Genomic DNA, 27724 nt, shown 5'->3' with positions numbered 1-27724 from the left:
AACACAAGAGGCCTGGATGTGTCAAAACAGGAAGCCTGGGCAGATGGGCCGGGGCCAGGCTAAATGGCCCCGCGCACCAAAACCTGAGGTGGGATTCCTGCTCCAGAGGAACTAGAACTGGGAACACACACTCTTACAGGCACACACAATCATGCTCAAATACATGCACTCCATGGAGACTTTCTTATTCAACTGTTTGTTTTAACATTAAATGGCCAGACACTGAAAGCATTTGAAAAAACAATGGCGGCAAAGGCTTAATTGTATCTGATGAATAAGAGCGAACTGAAGGAATTACAAGATAAGGGCAAGAAAGAATAGGAGGTTTTATTTTTAACTTTTCCAAAAGCAAAAATCTCTCACTAGATCCCAGTTTGAAAAAAAAAAAAAAACATTTTATAGGCTACTGAAACTCGTATTTTTTGTCACATAGCCTAAATGTTAGCTCCTAAATCTGGTGTATAAATTTAAGCTCTGGCTCTTTACTTTAAAAAGCAACAATACCGCGACAATGTTACAAGTACTGCGTAATTTAACATGCAAAGCATTATATGCTATATAAAATGTCCTGACAACTGATTAAATTATGTAAAACCACCAGATTACATTTGATCTAAACTGACTTCTACAATTGTAGGCTAACCAATAGGCAGAGCACATGTTTCCCAAACAAACACAAAACACCATTAGAAAAACACAACACTAAAATACAGCTATAACTAAATAAAATAAAGGCAACATAAAAAAAACTGTACATAACTTATTAAAATAATCTTTAAACAAATGTTAAAATTTGTGCATGGAATTCTGTGGATGCTTATTCCCGTTATTTTAACTGTAGCATTTTTTTTTAAATAGTATGGCCTATGAATAATCTTTGTTTTTAATAAATAAAAATTATGAATCACTTTAAAATTTAGGCCAATCGCAGGAGCATTTTTTTTTTTTCGTAGGCTATTCTAAAAATATCTACTATTTAGCCTACTACAGATACAATTACGGGGGACAGTGATAAAAAATAGCTACAGTTGTTTCAACTCAACAACAGGTGTAGGCCTTAACATTACACTAAAGGTAGGCTACACTAAACATTTTAATACAAGATTTTATCATGCATATGCCTATAGCCTATATGAGCTGAAACTCAGCAACTGCAAACATGCGTTCAATTGCCAATTAACAATGAGATTAATGTAATGATGAGAAAGGTAATGGACACTAGAACACAACAATGATGATGTGAGCATTTGAGTATTTAATTAGATGTGCATGTCATACCTATAACCAAGTTGATGGTTAAGAGGATGCCGACGAGAGAAAGCACATAAGATGTCTTTGCCATCGTCCGACAGTAACGCTGGACCGTCCCGGCATGAAACCAAAATGCAGACTCCTTAACTCCTCATCACGATTATACGACACAGTTGTGCACTTTAAGATAGTTTTTTTTTTAAACCCTCAAAGGAACATAAATCCTTGTGCTGTTCTGAGTTTCCCCCCTGATTGAGACCTGTTGCGCGCTCACTGATGGATTCGTGCGCGTGACCAAAGTGCGCTGATAGGCAGGAAGACGAGGGAGGGGCGCGTGTGCTAATACAATATAATACCGTTCTGTTAATGTCCATAGACTCTAGAGGCCGAAGGTCCCAAGAACAAAGACCTTCAGAACAGTCCAAATCACTTTATCAGAGATCAATTACGATAGGGGACCTAACTCAATCAAGAAGTGAAGATATGGGAAATGCACAATTTCCACTAAACAAATACCTAAAGCCGGGATGAGAATCACGGTGGGCTGTGGGTTCTAAACCCCCAATTAAGATTTAGCCTAATCATCAAGGTCCAAAGAAAGTTGGATGGATTTTTTTTAAAATGGAGAATTAAGAGTTTTCTTTAAAGGTGTTGGTATTCAAAAGTGTTAAAGGAATATGGAAATACTTTTTTTATTCATTTGATCAATTTCTATTTTAATCTTGAACGTTACATACTTATTTTGCAGTTACATTTTTGAAAACTGCACTTAAAAAAATGCTGGGTTGTTTAAACCCAATTTTGGGTCAAATATGAATTTTTTTGATAAAAATTTTAACCCAACGTTTGGGTTTGTCCATATTTGACCCAAAATTGGGTTATAATAATAATTTTATTTGTAATGCGCTTTTCTGAAACTCAAATCGCGTACAGTAAAATAAACAGAAACAACAAGGATAATAAAACAATTAAGGAAAAGCAGCCTTAAACAAATGTGTCTTAGTCAACCTTTTGAAGTCTCCCAACGTTGGTGCATTTCTGATTATCGGAGGAAGCAGATTCCATAGCTTGGGGGCTTTGTGTGAGAAGGCTCTTTCCCCCATGGTCTTAAGCTTACACACAGGCTGATGCAGTAAAAGAGAGTTAGATGAACGGAGAGAACGTGATGGAGTATAAGGGCTAATGAGATCACAAAGATACTCTGGTGCAGTCCCATATCGTGCCTTGTATGTTAAAATTAGAATTTTAAAATCAATTCTCGCATTTATGGGAAGCCGGTGCAACTGTGAAAGCACCGGTGTAATGTGTTCACGAGGAGAGGTACGAGTGAGCACCCGGGCGGCAGAGTTTTGAATGTACTATAGCCTGTTCAGTGATTTAGCTGGAAGGCCAGAGAACAAGGCATTACACTAGTCTAATAGTTGTAATGAAGGCATGTATAAGCCTTTCTGAGTCTGCAAAGGAGAGAAAAGGTCTAAGTCGAGCTACATTTCTCAAATGGTAAAAAGCAGTTTTAGAGATGTGTTTTACATGTGCTTCAAATCTTAACTGTGGATCAAAAATTACACCAAGATTACACATCTGTGAAGTGGGAATTACCATGCTACAATCACATTCAACAATCACATTTATCTGCTCAGCCTTACGAGTAGCCGCCACTGTACCAATCTGCATCAATTCTGTTTTGGAGCCGCTCAGTTTCAGGAAGTTATTTTGCATCCATATACTAATCTCTGCTAGACAACTATGCAAAGCTGTTAATGAGCAATGTACATCAGGACTATATTGATGTAAATCTGCGTATCATCCACATAACAGTGATACCCAAGGCCATGTTTCCTGATGATCTGCCCAAGTGGAAGCATGTAAATGTTAAAATAAAATTGGACCCAACACTGAACCCTGAGGAACTCCCTGTCGAATAGGCACGGTATCAGATTTAAGAATACCCATGCTTAAAAACTGGGCACGATTAGTTAAATAAGAAAACTACTCCAGAAAGACCCAGCCAATTTTCCAGCCTGTCCAGCAACAAAGAGTGACATAGAGTGTCGAAGGCAGCACTAAGGTCTAATAAGGCAGAATCTGCCGCAATAAGAAGATCATTTATGACCCTCACTAAAGCTGTCTCAGTACAATGCCCTTTTCTGAACCCAGATTGAAAAGGTTCAAGAAGACTGTTCAGTGTTAAGTGATAATTTAACTGAACAGCCACAACACGCTCCAGAACTTTAGAAATGGAAGATTAGAAATAGGCCTGTAATTGGACAAATCAGAGACATCACAACCAGGCTTCTTAGGGACTGGTGTAATGGCAGCTATTTTTAATTCTGGAGGAATAATTCCAGAACTCAACGATAAATTCACGATGGAAGTCATATGAGGGCAGATTGATGCAAGACAGTTCATAATAACTGAGCAGGGAACCGGATCTAAAATACTGGTGGTTGAATTCATAGACTTAACTGTACTTGTAATAAAATCAAAGTTCGAAAAGGTAAATTTCGGTGGATGTAAAGGCTGAGTATCAACTGGCTCAACTGGGGTAATAGAGATTCAGGAGCTGTATATGCCCTCAATCTTTCCAGTGAAATAATGAAGAAACTTATTACACTGGTCAACCGAGAAGTGAACAATGGCCTTAGTTGGTTTGAGAAGATTATCAACAGTCTTAAATAAATATTTGGAATTATTTGCAGCATTCCCAATGATGCTTGAGTAATAGGTTTTACTGGCAGTATTTAGAGCAGAATGGTAGGCAGCCTGATGTTGAGTGTAGAGAAATTGGTGTACCGTCAGGTCAGATTTCTTGTACTGCCGTTCTAATTGCCTTCCAGCAGCTTTCATTAAACGCAACTCAGGGGTATACCATGGACAGGATTTCCTAAATGTGACAACCCGTTCACGCAGAGGTGCAGACTCATCCAAAAGTGCAGATAGCATGGAATTATAGTGCTCAACGGAATTAGTAATGGGAAGACCAGAGAGAGAAGTAGAAAAGAGAGTGAAATCCATGTGCTTGATGTTACGAAATGTAATAATGAGCTTAGAGATGGCTCGTGAAGACATGACATTCATGTCAAAAGTAATAAGTCTATGGTCACTTATACTCATATCAATACCATCCAGAGATTTAATATCAACACCAGCAGAGCAAACCACATCCAAAATATGGCCCAACCTATGGGTCGGAAAAGTAACATGCTGTGTAAAGTCAAAACCATCCAAGATGTCCAAAAATGTAACAGTATTAACACAATTAGGATTATCAATGTGAAAATTTATATCACCAGTCAACACCATAGCAGGACAGAGTGGACTAAGAAGTGTCAACAACTCCGTAAACTCAGAGAAACATACAGGATTAGGTTTTGGTGGACGGTAGATAAACAGCACAAGAACAGGTGAAACACCACTGATTTTAAAAACCAAACATTCAAACGATGAAACACTAGGAGCGTCAATAACAGTAACTGATACACTGGGTCCAAATATCACAGCCAGGCCACCACCTTTACCAATGGCTCGAGGCACGTTGATATATTTATATCCAGATGGAGCACACATGTTCAGATTAAGATAATCATTTTCTTTTTGCCATGTTTCACTAAGACACAAAATGTCGATTAAAAAACACATTTTATTTATTTATTAAAAGACGTTAAAAATATGTATTTTAAAAGTAGAGGGGCTAAAGACAATTTTGGTTTCTGACAGAAATTCCTTTTTATTGACATTTTCACTGATCTCAGTCAAACAGAAAAAATGGAACTAATTATTGTATCAGAATGGCACATTTTGAGTTGTTTTTTAATAATCAGGATAATTAGAATAAATTCTGTACATTTTTAAATACAAAACTCATTGAATATCTCCACTTGGACCACCTTCTGAATAATTTAGTAAAATAAATGCTACATTTTGGCTTATGTGTAAATGACTAGCAGATTAATTTAGCAGAGGAAGACACTTTGACCATTCCATTGTCTGTAAACAATCTGTGTGGCCATGTTTCCTACTGTGCAGTGTTACAGGACAATCATTAACAGTATTTCTGTTCCCCCGTCTCTGGAGGTAAGGAGGCTGGCGGAGTAGTGGTAACCTCCCTTGTTTTTCTGAGAGAGAATGTCCCAGAGAAGCTGCCAGTGGGATATGGGTGGATCCAAAGGATAAAACTGGAAAGGGAGGGGGGGGGGTTACCTTTTATTGTGTAACAGTAAGCCGTATGACACAGGACATCTCCAGGCAAACAATGCACTAAGGCCATGTGTATGAGTGACGGACAATATCAAGTCTTGGGTCAAGTGTTGGTTGTTTACAGTGGTTACACAATTTATGGTGTGATAAGTTTGTGCATATGTAATGGGAGGCTTAATTATGAAGACACTCTTTAAAAATAAAGGTTCCAAAAAGGGGTTTCACTGACTATAGGAGGTATAAATGACTGATGTCTGGTTTGTCTGATACTTTAGAGGCAGTAACTTTACACTTATGCTCATATAGTCTCTTTTTAGTTGTTGTTGTTGCAGGGACTGTGAACTGATGCATTATGGGTCTTGGTTGTTGATCAAAAGGGTTAGAGTTTGAGTCTCCAACCACCACATGTTTCCTGTCCTGGTCATTTCTGCTGGGAGTCGAAGCACCTAAAACACTTCCCCCTCTGAGCAGGGGATCAGGAAAAAGAAAGCACTTCCTATCTTTTGGACTCGTGCTAACAGTAGGCATGGAAAAGCCCTCAAAGGGAACTCTTTGTGTTGGTTTGTTTGATATAGGAAAGAGCAAAACATTAAAAAAGTGATGAATGATGGATAAAAATGGATGGAGTAGAATGTATCATTTATTAAGTTCATGTAATATTGCAAGAAAGATGCAGGTGAGCATACGATGGGTTATAAATCTAAAGGTAAAACAAAGAAAAGAAAAAAGATAGAGAGACTGAAAAAAGGCGGGGGACGGATTTATTTTAACCATGACGTAATAAATTAATACTCTATTGCCTACCACATCCCAATGGGCCTGGTCAAGGTGTGCCAGTTCCTGCTCTGTCATCATCAGCACTGGTTACTGGAAAAGAAAACAGGGGAAACCATGAAAAATTAAGCTATTCAGACAACCAAAAGACAATAAAGAGTGAGAGAGAGCAATATGGTTTACACAATCTAACCATATTAGCACTTTAAATCCCTATTGAATCATATAAATGCACAATAATACCTACCATGTTTATGTGCTAAATGGCTTATTCAAGGTTTTTGGAGAAAGCGGCTTTCTGAAAAGTCATATAAATGTGGTTTTGGGGATTAAGAGAAAGTGGTTTGCCAGAGTTAGGGTTATATCTGTGTATGCCAGAGTTAGGGTTATATCTCTGTGTGTTGAATCAATACGGGATGCAATTTGTCATAAGTGAAATCGAAGATAGAAAACGAAAACGAAGATCATCTATGTTCAACTCCCGTCGTCGAGACCGGTGACGGGGAGAGAAAGCTGAACAGTAAAAAACGTTGGGTTATTTAACCCAACATTTTTAAGTGAGTGGGCACTGGCAGCGCTGTGTGTACTGTATACTGGGGCACTAAGTTAAAAGCAACTGCGGTGAAAAACAGGGGGCCCATTTATGTCTTCAAACAGAACAGCAAAGTCAATAATATACATTTGAATGGCTGAGTTCAAGAAACTGTCTGTGTCAATGTAAAAATATGACTGTACAGCGCAAAAAGAGAAGAAAGCTGTCTTCCCTGTTTTTTATGTGTTCTGTGTTTGTGGTAAACTGAGCATGTTTTTCTTAAGTTGTCCTCAAGGCGACATGGGGTTAAATGGTGGCTTACTAATATGTCAGAATGTCTACTATCATCAAATTATAAGAAAGAACCTATAGCAGGTGTCCAAGAAGGTGTGGAGGAATAATTAGAAATGGTAATAATTAGAAAATGTTTTGCAATATTCTGCATTTACATTGTGCGATTCTAGACATGGAAGTGGTTTGAAAAATGAATGGATGCATTTACTGTAAAGAAAAGGTTTTGTGAGGGGTTTGTGTGTTTGGGGAACACAGAGCGGAAGATGGGTGGAGAAGCAGCATGGATGGATGGGACAGAGGAATGGAAAGAGGAGAGAAGTGACAATGAGTGTCAGAAGAGATCTTAATAGGGTCCAGCACTGCGCACAGCGAGGAAGAGTCGGGAGGGGGCAGGAAACACTGCACACATCCTCAGATAGGAAACACGGCTTCAAATACTTCAGAGGTTTTGGTTTGTTCTCTTTCTCACACACACACACGCACACACACACACACACACACACACACACACACACTTTTATTGACTGAACACACATATAAGTGGGGAATGAGGTTTCCTTGCATTGCTGGCAAACTGTGCAAGCAAACAGACAAACGCATATTGTCTAGTCTGGTTATTGCTTTACTTCCTGTTATAAATCACAACCCCATTAAAGGTAAAAGATAATGAGTCACACACACATACACACAAACACACGATTGCAGATGTAATACATGTCACAATACAATACACAAGTATTGGTGACCATTTTTTTTTTAAATCACTAATACTATTATTTATTGGATGGGCCATGAAAGTACACGTGCAGCAAAATTAGACTGGGATTGTACATCAATTGTGAAGTTGTGTCACTGGACCACTCATGTCATATTTCTATGGCACTATGCTATAAATCATTTTCAGAGGAGGACAGTAACAGAGTACATTTTATTGTATAGGTACACTTTTTGAGTATCTGTACTTTACTTGAGTATTATTTTTTCTGAAAACTTACATTTGAAAGACAAATATCGTACTTTTTACTCCACTACATTTCTGTCAAGGTCCTTAAGTAGAAAGTTGTAACATCAAGGGATGATTTTGGTTGCAGGGGTTGCATTTTGGTTGGAAATGAAAGTCAGATTGACATCAGAACCTGACGTCGGTTTGATGTCAGAACCCGACTGATGTTGGTTTCTGCCGTCAACTCGATTTTCATTTTCTACCACAATACAGCGTCTGTCCAACGTTGGAAATTAACGTCAATCTGACATTGGATTCTGACATCAACCTGATTTTCACTTTCAACGTTGGGTTTGGTCTTCTAAATACAAATTGTGTCATTGTTTTGGAGCACACTAGCTTATAGATAACAGGCTAACATGTTCATAAAAGCCAAAAAACTTTAAATAGGGCACTATTTGAGGGAACAGCCATTTGGGTGTATGAAACCATTGTGGACGTTATTGAGTGCACTTATTCAATCTCACATTCAATCCCACTACTGGAACTGTGTTCTAGAAATAAATGTGATATTGATGAGGGTAGGCAGGCATAGATTCAGGTATTGTAAGTATTACATAACAATGCAACTATAATAAAACAATGCATTGACATTTACTTTTTTACTTCAGTAGGCTACTTTTAAAAAGTAGACTTCTGTACTTTTACTTAAGTAAAAAATTGGTCTTTACAACTTTTACTTGTAATGGAGTAATATTTGACCAGTAGGCTATCTGTAGGCTACTTTCACTCAAGTAATGAAGTTGTGTAGCTACTTTGTCCACCTCTGATTATTTTCTTATATTGACATATTAGCTACCACCATTTTAACATGTACCAGTTTACCACACTCTCCTCTATAGATATGTACTCAGACTATTGTGAGTCAAAACATCCACAAGCACTAGATACATCCTCAGAAAATTACATATTTTAATACTAGTCTAGACTTGAGATGTCGGTTTGTCTTTGTGTATTTTAGCAGTGATTTTCTGGGATCACACGACAGATTCTCTTTAGTTTTTAATTTTTAATTCTTTTTTGCTGTTGTTGTTGTTTTACTATGTTATGATAATGTTTGTTCTCGTTGAACTCAAGGTCACCTTACAAAATCAACAATAAAACACTCAATGCATTGAGTATTGAGTGTTTTATTGTTGATTTTGTAAGGTGACCTTGAGTGTTGAGAAAGGCGCCTATAAATAAAATGCATTATTATTATTATTATTATTATTAGATGTGCTCCCTTATCAAAACATAATTGTGACTAAAACGCTTTTATGTATGGGAGTAGATGATAGAAAAACATTATCTAACCAATATATCCAGTGAACCAATTATTTTCTAAGAGTAGTACTACTGACCAAACATATTTAGCCTGCTGCCCCCTTGTGTTCATAATGTAGAACTGCAAATCCAGAGTTCTCGCGAGAGCACAATTTGAATTTGAATTAATCTTTCAGATTTAGGTCTGGATTTCCAGGCTAGCAAATTGTAGTACTTGTACGGGCCCGATTCGGTGACCCAGAGAGTAGGCCTAAACATAGACTAAAATAGCTGTTTAAACCAGATTAACCGAAATCTGCTTTCTCTGTCATGGTTTAAAATAGCCCTAGACTTAAGGGCCAATCCCAATTCTACCCCTTATGCGTTCACTTTCCCCTTCCCACTCTGTTTCAAAGGTCAAGGGGAAGGCGAAGGGTTAGGTGTAGACGAAGGGGAACGGGGTAGAATTGGGATTGGGCCATAGTCGTGAGTTTTAAAAAAAACTGATTTTCCAGTGGAATAGAGCTACTCCATAGTTTAAATTAAACCTGCAGGAGGTGGGTTAAACTTCAGATTAATGTTGTGTTTCAGAGAAGACACATGGATTGCTTGGACTATGCCACCTCAATTTAGCCCAGGAGTAGCTCTAGACTTCCTCCATTTCTTACCTGAAGTTGTTGTATTGGTCTTGTTCATTTGCATTGAATTATACAAATAGATTTCCAGGCATTAATTTTCTTTGATTCCACAGCTGACAGCTGTATTTCAGAAAGCCATTTTTTAAAGCCATGATTAACTATTCTATCTAGACCAAGGCATAGTCCTGTCTTAAACCCTGTCTAGATAAATCGTTTAGAAACTTTTAGTATCATGTAATGTTTTCACTATTAGTATCAAGGTGTTGTAATTATTTTTCTCCAGTTTTCTGATCCACAGTGGGGAATAATCAACGAAAGCTTGTGTTAATAAACATTAATTTTCATATATTTTAATATTATGAAAAGATTTTGTATATATACAGAGAGATGTGCAATAATGTTTCTTCTAAGTGGGTTTAATCATGCCAGATTGTCTGGAACATTAGCCTACCTGACCATAGAGCGTGGGGTCTATCAGCAAATGTCTGTCAGTGGAACCTAAAACATCCAGTATTTGTTTCCTTCGGAACAATTACACGAGGTACGGAAGTATGGTGCTGCTGCTGCGATGCATACAATAGCAATAGTTAATATTATATGGTTTTTGTTAACACTATGTTTTATGGTAGCCTTTTGCCTTTATACTTTTTCGTTGAAACTGCCAAACAGGCTCGAGGGCGTGTTTCAGGATTTAATCCGATATGGAAAAACTAAGGAACACATCAAGCGCCCAAGCAGGCAGCTCGCTTTTGACGTATCAAAGAGGTGATTTTGGATTAATTAAAGTTCTGTATATTCCCCAGATATCATGGTTTGCGCTCAACATTTTCTCTTATGTTTTCTTTAGGTGTTTCACTCATTTTTATGCGGTGTCTGTCATGTGGAATGGGCTGCTCCTACTATTCACCATACGTTCTGTCGTCATGAGTGAGACACTCCCTGATTGGCTGATTGACGCGCTTTGTTGTTTGACTGGCAGAACAAGAGATGCTTGGAACGGTACTACAAATAACTTTTGAACTTTATCTTACTTTATCTTACAACATGATGACCAGCATGTTACTATATTAAAACCGTAATAATGTAGTAACCAACTATGCCATACAAAAAAAAAAAATACAATCTGAGAAAAAGTCTGAAAGCTCCTTGTGTACACTTTTTAAAGGAGACCCCATATTACTATTTATTTCTCACGAATAACTATTTAATTTGATCTGTTACTTTCCATTTACCATCCAATGAATATTCACATGCTTAATTATGTGTGATTTTCAGAGTTACATTTGTCCATTCTGCTTTTACAAGTGCTACTATGGGTCCATTCCTTTAGACGGCTATTGGAGTGCCTGTTTGTCAGCGTATTCTCTAATGGTGTGATCCATATAGTCCAGTACGCATTTGGTTTGGGCTACTATGTCCTACTTGGACTAACTGTTCTGTGTTTAAATGCCTCTTTGCCACAATCAGGTTAGTACATCCTATTTAAGATTCTATCAACACATATTATAATTATCAATTCATATTATAATTATTTTTTGTTTATATTACTAAAATCACTTTAAATTGCAAACTCCAAACCTAATTCATGTTAAATTGACCAAAAATATTTTAATATTTTAGAATATAGCAGCCCAGATTTATCTGGATATTTCCCTGAACTTTACTACTTGTGTCTCTCTGCAATGTCAGGGGCTGTTCCTCTCTTTAAACAGCTCACATGGTATCATGTAATCGGGACTCTTCTTTTCATTGGGGCATCACTCCTCCAGCACTGGTCCCTCTCACTGCTGGCCAAGATGAGGACTGACAACTCGGGTAGGAAGCCACTGGAGTTTGTTTAAATTATTCTTAAAATATATATAATATATTTTTTTTTTAAACAAAAAATTATTCTTTGTTCTCTCTATGCAATACAGGTAAAATAGAGACTCTGGCCCACAAGATGCCATGTGGGGGCTGGTTTGAGCTGGTCTCTTGTCCGCATTACCTGGCTGAGCTTCTGATTTATGTTGCCATGAGTGTTTGTTGTGGCTGCAGTTCATTAACTTGGTGGCTGGTGGTACTGTATGTACTCTATAACCAGGCACTGGCTGCACAGCTCTGCCATGATTACTATAGGAGCAAGTTTGAGACATATCCACGTCAACGCAAAGCTTTTATACCATTTGTCCTGTGATTTATGCATTTTATATGAAAATATGAACCTAATGAATAAATAAACTATTAAATGAAAATATAGCTTATCTCAGTTGCTCTCTCTAAAAATTGGAACAGCTGATACATGGTTCATGCATGTTTAATGTGTAAGAAACATGCAGGGCAACATGAGCGAAATTGACCTTTGCCCTGACAGACTGACCTCAGGTGATTGACAAGAACTATCAGCAAATTACTTCAAATGGAAATGAATCCAACCCCATAAAAACAAGAGAGTCCATTACATCTGCCTTATTCTTGCTATTGATGAATCGATGACATTCACTTTATTTTCATTTGTACGAGAAAACATAAGGAAATACAGAAAGGTTAACAATGATATACAATATCAATGATTAAGCACAAGTGGTAAATATGATCAATTAAAATGAGCATTTACATGCTTTTGAAGATTTTATTAGTTTATGCATTAGATTCAATAATCTTGAGGTCAGTATTGCGAAACAACGTATATGTTTATATAGCCACCATTGCTTTTCGTTTCTATTTACACCGATTGTGTGTAGTCCATCATTATTTTGAACTTGGTGTGAAAAGATGGCATTTGCACTTGAAGTAATAGTATCCACTGCTAATAAATACATTTCAGAAATGTGCAAATTCGTGAAACAATGAGATGCCAAACTAATGTCTAAATTATTCTTGTCTTTTGAGAGGAGGAGTTTCTAATCCCATTTTTCCCTTTTACGCTTTACGTTGCAACTCTACCTAACATGAAGGTGTTTCTTCATACATTATTAAGACTGACGACGTTTCAACCAATAGTCTACCTCAATTTTAGTGACGTATGTACACGTTTATCTCCCAACTCCCAATCACGGCCAGATTCCACACGACACGTTTGTCTAAGCCTTTGGTGTCAGTCTCTCGGCTAAAATGATGACCAGGGTCGGTTAGCCAGATCGTAACGACAAAACGCTAATGTTTATAAATTGGCGGTTTTATTAGCTCAATTTGCACAGTATTACCACAGAAGAACCCGCATTAGCCATCCCTTAAGATGCCTCTCCGGGCCGGCGAGCGGCATGGCGGTGGCAGGTTTAAATGCTTCCTTGTTCTACTGAACGTCGTGTTGTTTTCAGCCCGTGTTATAGCAACTCAAGAAGAGAATAAAGTCGAGCAGCCGCCCGCGGAGGTGCGTAAGAACAAATTTCCTTTTTGCAAGGAAACATGCATGAGATAAATTATTAAAACTATATAAATGTGTAAAAATTGTTGAGAGTTGTGCTAAAACTAGCTAACTTGGGTAAAGAGGGAAGTGTCATTCAAGGGAAACACTGGCTACACGGTTATTTGGCTGGAATAAACGGATGAATGTAATACTTTTGTCAAGCAGGGATCGTCCAGGATATTCTGCTGTAGATAATGTCCGTTTTTATATTTTGGTATACATGTATTTAACCATAAAAAAAACTTCAGTTTCTTTATCTACTCATCTGCTATTTATGTGAAGTGTTGGAGACCCAGGAGTTCATCCACCCTTCTCAAAGATGAAGTGCAATTTGATCAGTCAGAGGCACTGATATTGATATTTTTTCTCTGAGGGTATGAGTAGATCAAATTAAAGAACCCAGTTGCATTGATATGTAGTAAGTAGGGGGTGTAACGATACCCTCATGTCACGATTCGATACATATCATTATACTGAACTCAAAAAGGTTGTAAACTACCAGTAAAATGATAGGAGTATCAAAATGAGTTTCATTTGCAGCACACACAGAAAATAAAAATAAGTTATTTTTCAGCTCTACAATATTTTTCTTCAGGCAATGTTTTGAAGAATAAGCAATCATGCTACTAGTTGACAAAATCTCCTGAACAGTTCCATCTTGTACCCCCATAGTTTTCATACTCTTATTCTTGCTTTTTATATATATATATATTAAATGCTTTATTGAATCTCTAAATGTTGTTAGAGTTTCTGTTGCTCCATATTTTGTAGAAATTATGTTGCTTAGACAGTTGTTACTATTAATTGACCTAACATCTGAATCATAATTTCTGTCCTGCTGCAGAAGGCAACCACCGGTCACGCTCCCGGCCCGGCAGTGAGCATCAATGAACCCAATAAGGGAAACCTGGGTTTTATTCATGCCTTTGTGGCAGCCATCTCAGTCATCATCGTGTCTGAACTGGGAGACAAGACATTCTTCATCGCAGCAATCATGGCTATGCGCTACAATCGCCTCACTGTTTTGGTGGGCGCCATGTTGGCTTTGGGACTCATGACGTGTCTGTCAGGTAGGTGAAATACAGTTGTTCTAAAACACCTTTACTTGTTTTAAAATCATCTACAAATGTTGATATGCTACGACCTTTAGTGTCACATGACTTTATAGGGAGGGGGAGGGGGGTGTTTTTGTGTATTACATAATAATCTGATATCTGACATAAAATTTAATTTAGCAAGTTTTAAACTAAATCTAATACCCCCACATCCTTAACTTTTAGCTTGTCCCACCTCAGAGGCCTTGACCTTCTCAATTGTATCCAGCAATTTAAATGATACATTAGTGTCATAATTGTGACAATCTATTGAATATATCAGTAATTACAAAACTTAATTTGGTCTAAAAAGACAAACTAGATCTGAGTGACAGCTTTAAGTAAGCTTTGCAACCATTTCTTTAATTAGATTTCTTTTTTCATTTGAATGTGTAGGGAATAGGGATAGAACATAATTAAAAAATTCAATTTAGATTGCCCAAATTTTGTCAATTTCACTTTAGCTTTATTTGAGCTCAAGTGTTTTTTTGTTTTACTTTGTCACCCTTTTCAAATTTTCTGGATTCCTATTAGGGATGCACAGATGTATCGACCAATAATCGGTAACAATCCAATAATGGCCGATAAAGCAATTATTATAAATATCGGCTGATTGTTTAAAAAAAGCAGCCTATGATCAGGGCCGATTATACCCTGTCAATCAAAAGGAGGCGGAAATCAGGCTACATCTCGTACTGTGTGTGAAGAAAATGGCTTGTGATGAATTTAGAGCTGTCTACCTGAAATAATAGCAAGCAACGTTAAACAGGCTCTATTTGACCCCATGAATCACCTGTAGTTCAAGCCAGGGTTGGCAGGTCCACGGTTTTTCCCTACACCAAACATTATTTGTAGCGTGCCTCTCATCCAATAACCGCAAACAGCTTTGTTACTTCTAATAAGAAGTTACTTCTGATACAACTGAGTTGTATACAATTAATTATTTATTTGAATGTATTAATTATTATATTTGAAAATAAATAGCAGTTGAATGTAATAGTTTTGGCTCTGTTGTTAATTTTAACCTCTAATATTATAGTAATGTACCAAATGAGAGGGTTCCCTGTCGTTTACAGCATTCATTGGGAGATCTTTTTCCCCTCAAGAAAATCAAACTATCGTTATCGGTAGATCATTCTGAATAATCGGCGGAACATTTTTGTATCGGTGCTTCTTTAATTCCTATTCTTGTCTTTCATATCTTTCTCATCTAGCTTAGCAGTGCATAGTGTCAGTAAAAGTCTTGTGAGATATTTACAGGATATTATTCATAATGAAAGTTTCATAGTAAATTTGCATCCATCCAAAACACTATCATCATGCCATACTGATTTAACAGATTTCTAATGACAGACTTCTTTTTGTCTATTCAGCTTTATCAGTGTCTTATATAATTAAATATTACATAAAGGTTTTACAGAAAATAGCGCATAATTCAGCTCTTAGGCCTCTGCTTTTTTATATGCTTAATATCTAATGCATTAAAAGAGTGTTGATCTACCGTGTGTCTTTTATAAAATCCTCTCAATGCATGAATGACCTATTTTTCTGTTTGTCTTCCCATTAGTCCTGTTTGGTTATGCCACCACCATTATCCCACGGATCTATACCTACTACATTTCAACAGCGCTGTTTGCCATCTTTGGGTTGAGGATGCTGAGGGAGGGACTGAGGATGAGTGCTGATGAAGGGCAAGAGGAGCTGGAGGAGGTCCAGGCTGAGATAAAGAAAAAAGATGAGGAGGTAACAGCTTTGTAACTGAAAGTGTGTTAGTCCGCAGGTATGGCTATATATATAACACCACCTGAATATTTGAAGCATCTTATCTGACTTCTGATTGACCTCTCCTCCCTCAGCTTCAGCGCTATAAGCTGGCAAACGGCACACCCGACGTGGAAGCGGGGTCGACGGCGAACTTGTTGCCTCAGAGGAAGTGGCACAATGTGATCTCACCCATATTCGTTCAGGCACTCACCCTCACCTTCCTCGCCGAATGGGGTGACCGCTCTCAGCTGGCAACCATTGTTCTGGCTGCAAGAGAGGTATTGTATTGTAGAGTCCAAAATTAGACCTCTATTCTAAACTCTTAAATCCCATGGAAATGTATTGCGCATGAATAAAAAAAAAAACCGGAATGTGATATATATTTTAATAGAGTAGTAAATGTATTTCATGAACACTTTTTGTTATACTGGTTGAAACTTTCTTCACATCCTGATAGCAATCAATAATAGAACTGGTCTAAATATTAAAACATGTACACTATCTATCTATATATATATATATATATATATATGTATATGTACATGTTTTAATATGATACATTAAAATGTATACTTGTAATATATATTACAATTTACCAATCTCATAAATCTCATCTCATTTAATGGCTCAGTAAAGTCCTGTAGGATGACTGTAATAATCCAGCACTTTGTATTGCTCATTTTTAGCAGCTAGCAAATCACTTTAGAGAGGTTACCTGTGAATATCTGGCTGGTTTTGTGCTGCAGAATCCGTTTGGAGTAGCAGTTGGGGGAACATTGGGACACTGTCTGTGCACAGGACTGGCTGTTATCGGTGGAAGGATGGTGGCTCAGAAGATCTCTGTCAGAACCGGTGAGATTGAGTCATTTACTACAGTGCTTATAATGTTCTGTAGGTTTACGTGAGCAATGATCTATATCCAGATTTATTTGCTGATATTTCCTTTTATGTCTACAGTTACAATCATTGGTGGGATCGTTTTCCTCGCCTTCGCATTCTCCGCCCTCTTTATCAAGCCCGATTCTGGATTCTGATGGATTAAGTAACTCTTGGTTTCATTTTGTACATCCAGTCACCACATTACAACACCGAAGAAGTGGAACAGAGAGAGACTACGCAAAGACTGTGGATGGATGGCTTGCTTGTTTGTTTGAGTGAATCTCTTTTGTGTGTGTGTGTGTGTGAGTGAGTGAATGAATGAAAAACAATTTACTGCTCATGTCTTAATGAGCATTTCGTTTTTTTTGCTTAATTCCTCCTTGCTTTTCTTTCAACCAGACATTATTCTGTTTTTAGGTGATCCTTATATTTCTCCAGTAACCCACCTAACCGTTTACTTGAACTTGCCAGATGTTTGTCATTGCACATAGTATCTTTTTAAATAACATTAAATGAATCTTGATTCTATATTGTTTTACCTTTGAGTAGTGCATTATGGTTAAATGCTGGCCTGGGTCCAGTCTATTTTATTTAAGTTCAATCTTACTTGACTACAACAGCTGTAACTCAACCACCAGATCAAGACGAGCACCGTCACCCTTCCCTGTGACATCTTGTGTTGTCTACACACGTCTCAGTGGATAAGAGCCTCACCAATATAACAGTCATGATTCCCTTATCAATGACAAACTACAGTTCTGAATTGAACACTAAAGTTTTCTTTAGGAACTGCCTGGAGTGTAAACTGCCTGTTGATGAGTTGTCATTGTATTCTTTCATACCATATTACCAAAGGCTTGAAATGATGTGGATTCTGATTACATCATCACATGTGGCCTTTAAACCCGGTCATGGTATTTACTGGTCATCATTGTGCACTCAAATGCATTGGTGATCACTCTTTCCCTATGGTCACGAAGTCATGTTGTCACAGAATCCCCTGGAAGAGGCACAAAGCAAATAGTTTGCAGTCTCTGTCAAGGAATTGTAACTATAATTTCAGAAGTCTGCCCTTTTCCTCAGACGGTTTTATTTATTGTAGTACGGAGCACAGATATTGATATTTTGTCATGGTTGAAGAATTTGTTCAGTCGAGGAGGAGATTGGGGTTTTTCTTTCTTTTTTTTGTAACATTTTCAGGGTGACTTTGTCAATATTTGACAGGGGTTAAAAAGTGTGCTGAACTTTAGAGGAACTACACAAATGTTATTCCTGTAAATATTAAATTAAAAGGTCAGTCTCAGTCTTTCAGATGTGTGTGGTTTTTTTTTTGTTACAATATGAACACTTAATACAAGGAGCAGATGTAATAACCTACATGGTTATAAAGTAAAAAGATGTTAACAAATGTGCTCTGAAATAGTTTAGATGAAAAATATCAAACCATGTGGCATCTGCAAACAAATGATACTTGAGGTTTTCTCAGAACTTAATAGCTTTTTCGAGTCCCTTTTTAATTATTACATTTTTGTGGCTATCAAGTTCTCACACACTAGCAGAATAACCACTGGTGTAGTTCCATCACATAAACATGTTCCAAAGTATTTGACAAGCAGAAAGTGAGTTTGTCTTCATCTTGAACAATATATATATTGCTTTCATACGTCAAAATCTAAGAAACGTAAATGTTTCGACTATGTTTGTGCTATGTTTCCATAAATACCTTGTTTTGATGCCATATAATGCAGTTAAATTGCAGCTTAAGTGTCAAAAAAAGTTTTGGGAACAATGTTTTATATGGAAAACTGATATTTCCTAGTTTAGTCAGTGGTCAAAATGTCCTTGAATTTCACTTGCTATTGTCCATGAATTAAAACACGAGACAATATAATAATAATTATGGTTTACTGACCCTTTAATACAATTCACACAAAAAAGACAGAAAAATACTAGTAAAACGTAACATTTGCAAATAACAAGCCGCAATGCAAAATTATGACTTCACAAAAATAAAAACAAATATCAGAACATCAACATATGATGATACAACTATTTTACACATTTTTAGCATTTTCTGATTTAATATCTTCACAAAGTATTAAATATAAGCTAATGTAGTAATTTTTCAATATGTTTGTTCAACACTAGTTCAGTTAGTTGTAGACACCCCATCGGCTCACTGATTGATAACAGTTACAGGCCCAGGTATGGAAGATTCTGCGGACAAGGAGGGCACATCACAAGACATTCACGATGGCAGCAAAATGCAAGCTCCAGGTGTGCATGTGGGGTTGGGAGAAAATAACATCAGAGAAGGGCTTGAGGATCCACTAAGAGAGAAAAAGGAGCTTGAGAGACCAGAGACAAGGGCCCCAAATTGACCAGTACTTCTTACGAGGCAACCGGTCATATTGGTTGCGTGAAGCACAGCGACGGGACACAAACCAATGTTTGCTGGGCATCAGCACCCCTGTTACTTGAGAAAGAGCTACAAGCACAGAAATGCCGGTGGAGGAGCCAACGCAACCACAAAAACATCCAAGGAGAAAAAAATTGACGGCCGCAAACCTGGTGTGAAAAGTCCCAAAGCGGTCACCAAAAAAGAATGGGAAACAATCAATTGTGACCTAACTCAAATCTTGGAGCAACAAGTAGGCACAAAAGCGTTAAAGCTTGAAAGGATGGGCACCAGCCAAGTCCAGAAGGCAGCAAGAGATCGAGAGGCAGGTCAAAGAGAGGAGACAGATTAAAAAACAGTGGAAAAGAGCCTCTGACGCTGAGCGAGGAGGTCTCATGCCACTCCAAGTGGATATTAAGATCTGGCTGGCGACTTTGCAAAGGGCAGAGAACTTGAGGAAACTGTGCAAGAAGAAAGAACATGTTTCTATAAAGATCCTTTTAAGTTCGTCAAAGAACTTTTTGAAAAGAAAAAAAGCAGAACTTTGGAAACATCAAGACAGGAATTGGAGAAACCTGAAACACATCCACCATGAAAGGCATGAGCAGATAGTCATCCCACCTGACATCCTGCCAATCCAACTACCTGAATTCAACCTGGACACTAGCCCTCCTAAATAGAAAAAGAGGCTGAAAACATGGCCCGGCGAGTAAGAGCAGCATCTGCTCCAGGGCCTAACAGAGTACTATAAGAACGCACCGGATGTCCTACGCTTTCTGTGGCGGCTCATGAGGGTAATATGGCAGAAGCAAAATATACCCATGGCTTGGCAAAGGGCTGGCGGCGTGCTTATTCCAAAAGAAAAGGGTGCATCAGACATCAGCCAATTCCAGCCAATCTGCCTTCTCAACGTCGATGGGAAAATCTCTTTTAGTATAGCAGCACACTGTATGCCTACCTGAAAGAAAAAAAACAAGTACATCAACACATCTGTACAGAAAGCAGGAAGTCCAGGATTCTCTGGCTGCTTGGATCATATGATCTGGCATCAGATCCAAGCAGCCAAAAAGGACAAGAGAGACCTACATGTGTTTTTCTTAACCTGGCAAGGCCCCATTTGGCTCAGTTCCCCATAATCTTCTCTGGGAATCTTTCAAATTCTTCCACGTACCAGAACATATCACAACACTGGAAACTGAAGCTCCAGTGCCTACAGTTTGGACTCATCCCCGGACAATAGGGCTACTCACCGTATATTAAGTCCCATTGACAGCTGTGGAGAAGATGGAGCGAACAATCACTTTATACGCCAAAAAATTGCTCTGTGTTTTACGATGTTTCACTAACAGCAGCCTCTACGGCAAAGGGGTCCTGGAACTACCTCTCACTAGTCTAACCGGGGAATACAAGTGTTCTAAAGAAACACTGCAGTTGACACTGAATGATTCTAGAGACAAGACCATCAGTACTGCTGCACCTCCTCTATCCGATGCAGTGCAGCAAGCTACATCAGCCCTGAAACTCAAAGACATTGAGAGAACATCAGAGAAGTCTCAGAGGTGGTGGAAAGAAGTAGCCAGTGGATTTGGCTCAAGCAAAATGACCCATTGCTGGGCCACAAGTAAAACAACATAAATCACTCTAGAACTCCCACCTGTCAAGCTTTCAGCCAGCTGCAGACTTCATCCACAGGGGGAATTTTGGGAACGGTTGAGAATGGCGCTGCGAAATACTGCGCTGTAATGGCAGAACTTTCGGGAACGTTTACAATCGTGTCTTAAACCTGTTATAGTACATTCATACATAGATTCATAAGTGGAACCCACAATTTAGCAAATTGTCCCATCAGCATCGTAAACGCGGCACAGTTGGACCACTGTGATTCGGGGGTAGGCTCAAGCCTCGAGGCTGCAAGTAATCTTGATTGCGGATGTGATTATTGTTTTTATACAAGTTTAATAAACAAGAAGTTAATATTGAATAATTACATTTTAAATACGGGTGTTACTTCGGCTGTTTTCCCAACACAAAAATAGTTTAAAACGAAGCCAAATCAACCGTCGTCTCGAGGAACACGCAGTGGCGGACAGTGTGAAGTAACTCCAGAATGAATCAATAATGTTTTTGAATTAAATGGTTGAGTTGCCACCTTCTGGGGTAACAATGTGACCTGCAAAAAAAAGAGTCACTGGAAAAATCCCACCCTAAACCTTATTTAGAGGGAAAACTACCAGACCGAAAAAGAAAGAAAGAATAAAAACAGTCAACAATGCATTTTTTTTAAATCATTTTATTTTCAAAATTGAATAAGGGGAGTAAACGGCACTGTTCGTTTAAAAAGGTTCCATTATTTCTTTGTTAAATGTAAGAATGGCCTGGCTCACAAAATGAACCCAATACAGCACACTGTTTTCTGATATTACAGATTTCTTATTTTAAAAATTGAGTTTAGGAAAAACTCAGTAGCCCCTGATGGAGCTCTGAAATTTGATGAAACCTAACAAATGGTGAAAGTTTAAACCTATTTTTAGGTATATTTAAATAATTTTCTTTATTTCCTCTGTATTAACGTGTACCGACCAGATAAATTTCATGAGCCAAACACGAGTGCTCAGCAAAGAACATCACACGTACAAAGATTAAATGATAGCAAGAGAACACTGATAGACATTCAGAACTTCTAGTGCGTACATCAGAACTACAGAACATTTAACATGGTTCACCACCTCCTTTTCCACTGGGCGCTTTTTAACGTTTCAAAAGCAAATTCAACAGGATTTCGGCATGTTCTCTTATCTTTCCTCACAGCTCTTTGGGTTCATTACTAAATGCCAGCATGACATGAAGTTGCATTGAGCACCACAGACAATCCAGAGTTACATAGAGGGCAACCATTATGACAGATCCTGTTTTTTTGTGTCTCTTTATGGTAAATGCAGAATAATGTGTGTTATTGAATAGGTCACTACAACAAGATCAAGTGAGGAATAGAAAGAAGGGGCAAGATTGATGTTGGGTTTGATTATTCTGAACCAACCTGAGGAAGCTGTAGTATTTATCTGTTACCTTAGGGCTGACATAATACAAATCAGTGCAGAAAACAGAAAAACAACCCCTTGTACTCCAAAACATCATTGCATGTGTCGTCAACTGACATCTGATGCCAGTGCGAGAGGATCCACTATGCATCAGAAGGTCATTTGTGACCCAGACTGGTCGTCTTACTTTTTAAGCAAGACTACTCTTTATTTTTTTTTAACGTGTTACCTTCAAATTCTCCAAAACACAAGTAGGAGTCTGTAGCATAAATCAATGACCTCTCTTACTCGGACAAAGACCTTAAAATAACCACTTCCTGAATCCAACTGCATTGTGGGGAGAAAGTTCAACTGGTCCTCCAGTGTGTCACAGTTTGTTTAAATCCTTCATTTGAGGTTACAATGTGGAGTTAGCTTGATATTCTGTTCACTTTTCCGTGCAAAAGGTGTATAACAGTTGTTTTATACATCAACTATAGCCTATCTGCATAAATTCTCTGTTCTGACCTTGCTGTAGAAAAATAAGAACATCTATTTGTTTTATTTTATATAATCCTCTTTAAAACTTACTATAAAGCTAAGTGACAGTTACATTCAATCAATAATCTCGCCTTGCTCATTCGAGCCATGCCGTTCGGTCACAAAATGTCTGTGGCATTGAAATGTACAGCCATCCATTACGTCTACATGACCACAGAAACCATAACCAACACATTAATGACCGTCATATACTATAGGAGCGACTCGAAGAGTAAGCGAACAAAAGGACGAGTTCGATTACATACTGCATTATCAGACTACTACAGATATTCTACCGGGTGGATACTGCAACATGAACAGCGATTGGACCAGCACTCCGGGTGGGAGGCTTCAACATCCCGCACAAACCGAACATTCAGACTGGCACTTCTGATATGGAAAATATTGGAATGAACCGGTCTACTTGTACTAACCTTTAAAAGGCAATATTGCTCATTAGTTCACTAAAATGTGACGATTAGAATAATTAAAACAATAACATGGTCTTGTCTCACAAGACCAATACAACTGTCAAAACTGTGCAACCTGCTACTCTCAGCTTTTACAATATGAAATGGTCACACTTTATATGCATTTAACTACTACTTACACACAACAATTTTTGGTTACACTGTATTTTAAGGTGTCTTTGTTACACTGTAATTATGCATTTAAGTACAGAGTAAAATTAAGAAACTACACAGTCAAATATTTTTTTTATATTTAAAAAAAAGTAAGAGTTCATACTGCCATAAATTGTAATTTTAGTCAACTTAAAATGTGAAGTACATGTAAGTGAAAACTTGGATATTTGAGTTGACTAAACTTAAAAATGTAATGCCGTATGAACACTTACTCTTTTAAGTTGAAACAACAATTTTTTTGTCTACAGTGTACATATTTACTATAGGGTTAGTGTTTGGTTTAGTTGCAAAAGTAACAACATGTAACATATGTAAGACACTGTAAAAAATTTATTGTTAAAATGTACTTATTGTGTTTATGTTGTATTTTTTCTGCTATTGAGGTGAGATACGGGAAAGGTTAGAGACAGGTTTGGGAGTATGGTTAATTTAAAGTTTGGGTTAGGTGGTAAGGGAAGGGTCAACAGTGTAATCATAGATATAATTACAGAAATGAATTACAGCTGTAATTACATGCATGCATTTCTTTTTAAACACAAGTACATTGTAAAACATGTAAGTACACAAATAAGTGAGTTGTTTTATATTATTAATTAAAAAATGAGTGAATAGTAGTTAAAAACACAATATAAAGTGAGACCCAAAATATGTTAAGGTATCTTAAAAAAATAAAAACTATAAATATTTTTTTTGTGACAAATTAAATATATTATTTATTTATATACTTTTAATTTATGTTGACCCTACAGGAAAACATAACTACTACTTTTGAACATTCATGATGGCTAAGTGCTAATGTCTTATCGAGCAACTTTGAGGAGACTGCAATTCTAACAACGACTGTCGTGTCAAAAAATGCATAAATAAACATTTCAAGATCCTGAAGACACAGTTAAACAGTTTAAATATCAAATTAATCAACTACAATCTGGCATATTTTAATTGTAATACTACTGGGGTCAATAAACAGAATCAGATCGTCAACCCTAGGCTTGTGTTCTGTGCTTTGGGCAAAGAGCTAGAAGCTGCCAGTGACTATGTCAGCATTACAGAGGTACTAGTGAACCTATACATTCCTGCTTTTCAAGAGTGTCTATCAGTATGGAAGAAGTTTGCAAAGTCAAGTCGTTATCATTGAAATGTCATCGTTTGACGATGAGCGGAAACCCGAAAAAGGCAAGTGAAAGTACTCCTGCGTTGAAGCTGTGCAAATATGTGAAAATCTCTAAATGATAAACAGGATTGGTTGTTTATATTTCTGGTTATTCAAACCTACATAGTGAATCATACCGAAAACACTGTATAACAGTGTAAACAACCATGTAAACCATTGTAAAACTAGAGGAAGCTATGGCTTAGCCTTAAGCTCATTTACCTGTATTGTTTTAGATCAAACAAACTATGTGAATATATTTTCCCCCATCATAACCCTGCTGTTTTAAGCGTCAGTTCCAGTTTAGCAGAGTACCGTAACTATCATCGTTACATAATAGCAAACGTCGTGAGGACATTTCCAGCTGTGATGATTCTGCGCTAAACAGTCGAAGCCCCATTTCAATATTTTTGACTAACTGCAAGATATACTAAATCTGAAGCCTTCTCTTTACAGTATTTACAAATGTAAAACATCTCTCTAAAATATTCATATCTATATTTTTGCAATTACTAAGGTGTTACTGCATAAGATGCAAAACATCTAAAGATTGCCTGTTCCTTTAACAGTTTTACTAAAAACATGAAGATCGTTTTTTAACAAACTGTGACACAATCTGAGGATCCAGCATTGCCTGCTTGGCAGACACACATACATACGAACACGTGCGCAAGCACATACACACACACTCACCCCCATCCCACTGGAAAAAGGAAGTCTGTGAAGAGATCAGCCATTATGTGTATTAAGTTTAGCTTTTTTTTCCTTTGAATATTAGAAAAAAAAAGTATATTCAAAGCTACAAATAACAGACTACGCTTTTCATCTCATGCATCATATAAAATATTAGTTTCTCTTTCCTTTTGTCCATATATTTACACATTATTTTACAGGTGAACTGTACAATAAAAGTGGAATCCACACGACATTCTTAAAAATATTTTCTGACCCATAATTACTTCGACAAGTAAAATGAGGAGGAAAGAGGGAGAGAAAGAGAGAGGTGCTGTTTGTCCTGCGGGACTTCTTCGAAGTCTCGAAGCACTCGTTCTGCATAAATTAAACCTGTGAAAGAGGGATGACGGCACACACTGGGCATACGAGACCAAGGGGGTGTGATGGTGACCGCTTTGCCAGCCAGCAGATAAGTTCGGCGTTCGTGGTCGGACCTCTCCCAGAATTCAGTGCAAGCAGCCGTTGATCAACTACCTATAGGTGGAATAGGGCATGGGGTGAAAAAACGACGCCCAATCAGGTCTGGCCCTTCACCTATAAGCAGTGGAAGGGTATCTGAGAGGGTACAGTATTTTTTTTAGCTTCAAACACCCCCCTCAGAAGCCCCCCAGCATGCAAGACTGCTCAGTGGAGATTGGGTTGTGTCCCTGACGTGCGGTCAGCTACTGAGGTGGCGCATTGGAGCGGTCCGTCATGCTGTCCGAGCGATGAGCTGCCAGTTGCTGCTGTAGCTGCTGCTGCTGCTGCTGTTGCTGCTGCAGCTGTTGCTGCTGTTGTTGCTGCAGCTGCTGCTGCTGCTGTTGATGTTGTTGTTGCAGCTGCTGCTGCTGTTGTTGATGCTGCTGCTGAAGCTGTTGCTGCTGCTGTTGCAGTTGCTGCTGTTGTTGTGTTGCAGCTGCAAAGGTGCCTTGCTGCTGCAGAGGGAACGCTGCCTGGAGGATCAGCTGGGTAGACTGGTTGCCGTGCAAAAGCCGAGGGGCCTGCAGGAGGAAGTGCGCAACATAAATATACATGTGGTAGCGATATTCAAATCCTGCTGATAACACGATAAGACAAAAAAAAAGTAAAGACTAGTGAATTGAGGCATCACAAATTTATATTGTACCATATGAATTATGAATAAATATATTTTGAATCAAATCTGTACCAACTGTTCGTGATCCAGCTTACAGTCTCCGGAGCGATACTGGTCACGGTAGTAATGGAAGTTAAAGCGTGATTAATAATTAAAGCGTAATTACACTTCATCTGTCGTTTTACGGATATAAAGTTTACCAGTTTATTTATTAAACACCCCCTGAAAAGGTGTGTATATATTTGTTCACTGTTATTTGTAACAAGTGTTTCTGTTTAATTAGCTGTGTATGTTGATTGTGTTTGTTCAGCTCTTACGTGTTTTCTGGAGTAAAACAGACACTTCATATTTTGTGTGATGTACAATAAACTTCATAAAACTCATCAGTACGTTTTTGGCCATCATTTGGACGTGGTCTGCTACAACAGGCTTGTACTAATAGTGGATAAAAGCAGGATGAAAAATAAGTTATAACCGTAATTGCACAAAAACTATACCTGCTCTATCTCCATACAGCATATATTCTCTGGCTCTGTAGGCATTATTGTCCGACTCCGGGTCAAAATGAACACCGCTACTGAGTGTTTCTGTTTTGATATTATCATTCTGTGAGATGAGATTGTCCTGCCACTGAGCGCAAGCTCGTGAGGCTCCGCCCTCTATGCAGAGAGCAGCAGCTCATTTGCATTTAAAGGGATACAAACTAAAACGGTACGTTTTTCTCAGCCCCAAAAAGTGACAATTTAAACGTGCTGTAAAAATTATCTGTTGGGTATTTTGAGCTAAAACTTCACATACACACTCTGGGGACATCAGAGACTTATTTTACATCTTGTGAAAATGGGCATAATAGGTGCCCTTTAAAGAATAGCTCTCTCAAAAATGTCATCTCTTTTTAAAATAATACACTGTAAAAAAAATTGCTGCGATTATTTAGCACAACTTAAAATCCAACATTGTTTCAACTTTAAAAAGTATGTGTTCAAGCTTGACTTAAAATATTAAGTTTAGTTAACTTAAGTTTAGTTTGGTTAAGTTGGATATTTGAGTTATCTCAACAAATTTTAACTAATCGCAGCCACATTTTTTACAGTGTACTTTAA

The 27724-nt window shown here is 37.8% G+C and overlaps 4 protein-coding genes across 10 annotated transcripts in view; 2 read left to right on the top strand and 2 right to left on the bottom strand.

Annotated features, from left to right (window-relative positions):
* Nucleotides 1–10424, bottom strand: part of kdr (kinase insert domain receptor (a type III receptor tyrosine kinase)) — a 34655-nt gene extending 24231 nt beyond the window's left edge. The window contains exons 1-2 of one of the 2 annotated variants that reach the window (XM_079639715.1): nt 10386–10424; nt 6253–6315 (exon numbers count right to left, since the gene is read on the bottom strand). Coding sequence is in view for 1 of the 2 variants with exons in the window: in XM_079639714.1 (XP_079495840.1) it covers nt 1279–1342 (64 nt within the window). In the remaining variant the exon portion in view is untranslated. Of the gene's footprint in view, nt 1–1278; nt 1544–6252; nt 6316–10385 lie in introns of those variants that run through there. The other variant, XM_079639714.1, reaches the window with a different exon arrangement.
* A 34-nt stretch (nt 10425–10458) lies between these two features.
* On the top strand, nt 10459–12164 carry srd5a3 (steroid 5 alpha-reductase 3). The gene is made up of 6 exons (XM_079639717.1): nt 10459–10475; nt 10604–10699; nt 10782–10933; nt 11210–11401; nt 11647–11749; nt 11851–12164. The coding sequence occupies exons 3-5, from the start codon at nt 10813–10815 to the stop codon at nt 11739–11741; spliced, it is 408 nt and encodes a 135-aa protein (XP_079495843.1). The 5' UTR covers nt 10459–10475; nt 10604–10699; nt 10782–10812; the 3' UTR covers nt 11742–11749; nt 11851–12164.
* Nucleotides 12165–12914: 750 nt separating this feature from the next.
* Nucleotides 12915–18370, top strand: tmem165 (transmembrane protein 165). Its single transcript, XM_079639716.1, has 6 exons — nt 12915–13286; nt 14167–14392; nt 15984–16159; nt 16273–16458; nt 16927–17032; nt 17138–18370. The coding sequence occupies exons 1-6, from the start codon at nt 13152–13154 to the stop codon at nt 17212–17214; spliced, it is 906 nt and encodes a 301-aa protein (XP_079495842.1). The 5' UTR covers nt 12915–13151; the 3' UTR covers nt 17215–18370.
* Nucleotides 18371–24355: 5985 nt separating this feature from the next.
* Nucleotides 24356–27724, bottom strand: part of clocka (clock circadian regulator a) — a 61906-nt gene continuing 58537 nt past the window's right edge. For all 6 annotated transcript variants that reach the window (XM_079584355.1, XM_079584357.1, XM_079584358.1 and 3 more), the window contains exon 24: nt 24356–26526. In XM_079584355.1, the coding sequence (XP_079440481.1) occupies nt 26209–26526 (318 nt within the window). In that variant the 3' untranslated portion in view covers nt 24356–26208. The remainder of the gene's footprint in view (nt 26527–27724) is intronic.

Source organism: Phoxinus phoxinus (genome assembly GCF_949152265.1).
Source record: "Phoxinus phoxinus genome assembly, chromosome: 16".
NCBI classification, from domain to species: domain Eukaryota; kingdom Metazoa; phylum Chordata; class Actinopteri; order Cypriniformes; family Leuciscidae; genus Phoxinus; species Phoxinus phoxinus.
This window is presented reverse-complemented; position numbering and strand designations above follow the sequence as displayed.

What these genes read in the sequence shown, in the direction of transcription:
- tmem165 (XM_079639716.1), top strand. Translation starts at nt 13,152, where the DNA reads ATGCCTCTCCGGGCCGGCGAGCGGCATGGCGGTGGCAGGTTTAAATGC. An exon ending in TCGAGCAGCCGCCCGCGGAG is followed by an intron (nt 13,287 to 14,166) that starts GTGCGTAAGAAC and finishes GTCCTGCTGCAG; the next exon opens with AAGGCAACCACCGGTCACGC. An exon ending in ACTCATGACGTGTCTGTCAG is followed by an intron (nt 14,393 to 15,983) that starts GTAGGTGAAATA and finishes TCTTCCCATTAG; the next exon opens with TCCTGTTTGGTTATGCCACC.
- srd5a3 (XM_079639717.1), top strand. Translation starts at nt 10,813, where the DNA reads ATGTGGAATGGGCTGCTCCTACTATTCACCATACGTTCTGTCGTCATG. An exon ending in AACAAGAGATGCTTGGAACG is followed by an intron (nt 10,934 to 11,209) that starts GTACTACAAATA and finishes TGTGATTTTCAG; the next exon opens with AGTTACATTTGTCCATTCTG. An exon ending in TGCCTCTTTGCCACAATCAG is followed by an intron (nt 11,402 to 11,646) that starts GTTAGTACATCC and finishes CTCTTTAAACAG; the next exon opens with CTCACATGGTATCATGTAAT.